General features: G+C 37.6%; 1 protein-coding gene across 1 annotated transcript; it reads right to left on the bottom strand.

Annotated features, from left to right (window-relative positions):
* Positions 1-766: 766 nt before the first annotated feature.
* LOC107278431 (probable L-type lectin-domain containing receptor kinase S.7) lies at positions 767-1,330 on the bottom strand (the record flags this gene model as incomplete). The annotated part of the gene is made up of 1 exon (XM_015758022.2): positions 767-1,330. A coding segment is annotated over one exon (564 nt), but the record flags the coding sequence as incomplete, so codon positions are not given.
* Between the last annotated feature and the right edge of the window lie 346 nt (positions 1,331-1,676).

Below are 1,676 nucleotides of genomic sequence, written 5' to 3'. Positions count from 1 at the left end.
TTAATATAAGAATTCATGCATTAAAAATACACGTCATAATAAGAACTTACTTAACAAAAGTATACTTTAGTCTATACTTTAGTCTATGGTGCTTAAATATTTATAAATTCTCTAAACATACTAATTATTTCCGCTCTTATTTCAAACTAAATTCATTTTCTCCACATAATATAAGAGATCATATGAGAAAAAAAAAAGAGGAGGGAGAAGAAGTAAATAGAAGTCTGCCATTAAACAGATAAAATAGACATCTATAACTCCAAAGTAATATATGCTGATTTCTAAAAAAAAATACACACACATGGTACACGTAATAGTTCCATATGAAGTAGCACTATTGTTGTGAAACAATAGTATCTCATAAATTAAAAACCACACGGTTTAAATAATTTTGGTTTAGAATTTATATGTTTGAAAGGTAATTAGAAGAAAATTAAAAGCGACGTTCACAACAACCTCAAACAAATTATTGATAAAAACATGTTCAGAATAGAGTAAAAAAATATTTTAAGAAATACTCATCCACACATAAGTATTCATAACTAAAATTCAAGTAACATTAATTAAATAAGGTGCCCCGCGCACATACCTTTCTAGTTTGTGAGAATAACCTGAAGGGGAAGCTGCATGAGTAACCATAACAAATGAGGACAATGATGTCGCACATTATGCATCGGCATAGGTAAAATTACGCAAATGGAGTATAACAAAGTACGTATCCATGGACCCAATTAAGTGCTATTAATTGCATCTTGCTCATCAATTTTTAGAGATTCGATCGAGGGTTGATCAATGACTCCAGGCCTGGCATTGGGCCGCCGTGCTCCAGAAAAGCCAATGCTTGACGGATGGTAGGCCGCTTGGTAGCATCATCAAGGCGGGAGCAACAGAGTCCTAGGATGAGTACTCTTTCCATCTGCGTCTCGTCATACTGGCCTCTCAAATTGTCATCAGCAGCCTGCAGGAGAGATTTGTCCTGGTACAGCTGCCAGACTTGTTCCCTGGAGGTGCCTTGTGTGCATGCCACCACTAGCAGGACCATGCCGAAGCTGTACATGTCAGAGCTACGATCGAATTCAATGGTCGCGTCCCTCATGCAGAGTGGATCAATATAACCCTTAGTCCCATGGGCTGTCGTCTTCACTATGTTGTTGTCGGGGTCGGCGATCCTTGACAGCCCGAAATCAGCAAGCTTGGCATTGAAGTTGTTGTCCAGGAGTATGTTGTCTGGCTTGATATCTCTATGCAAGATGTACGGGTGGCATTCTTCATGGAGGTATAGAAGAGCATTGGCGATATCCTTTATTATTATGAACCTAATATACATATATATAAAAGAATTTAATAAGTTGTACCATATATATATATATAAATATATATATATATATATATATATATAAAGCATGCGTGTGTGTATATTAGTTAGTTACCTTGTTGTCCATTCGAGTACTCCCTCGTGTAGGCGTTTAGCAAAGGTTGCCATTGCTCACCAGCTCATACACAAGGAAAAGCTTATTCTTTTTGTCATGCCTCCACCAGAATATGAAATCAACAATGTTGAACCTATTTTGCCTGCACCAGCCAATGAGCCTGACAAGATTCTTGTGCTTCACCCCACCAATTGAGCTGAGCTCGGCGATGAAGTCCTTCCTTCCATTTATTAGGGTTTTAACCGC

Source organism: Oryza sativa, chromosome 10 (genome assembly GCF_034140825.1).
Source record: "Oryza sativa Japonica Group chromosome 10, ASM3414082v1".
In the NCBI taxonomy this organism is placed as follows: Eukaryota; Viridiplantae; Streptophyta; class Magnoliopsida; order Poales; family Poaceae; genus Oryza; species Oryza sativa.
This window is presented reverse-complemented; position numbering and strand designations above follow the sequence as displayed.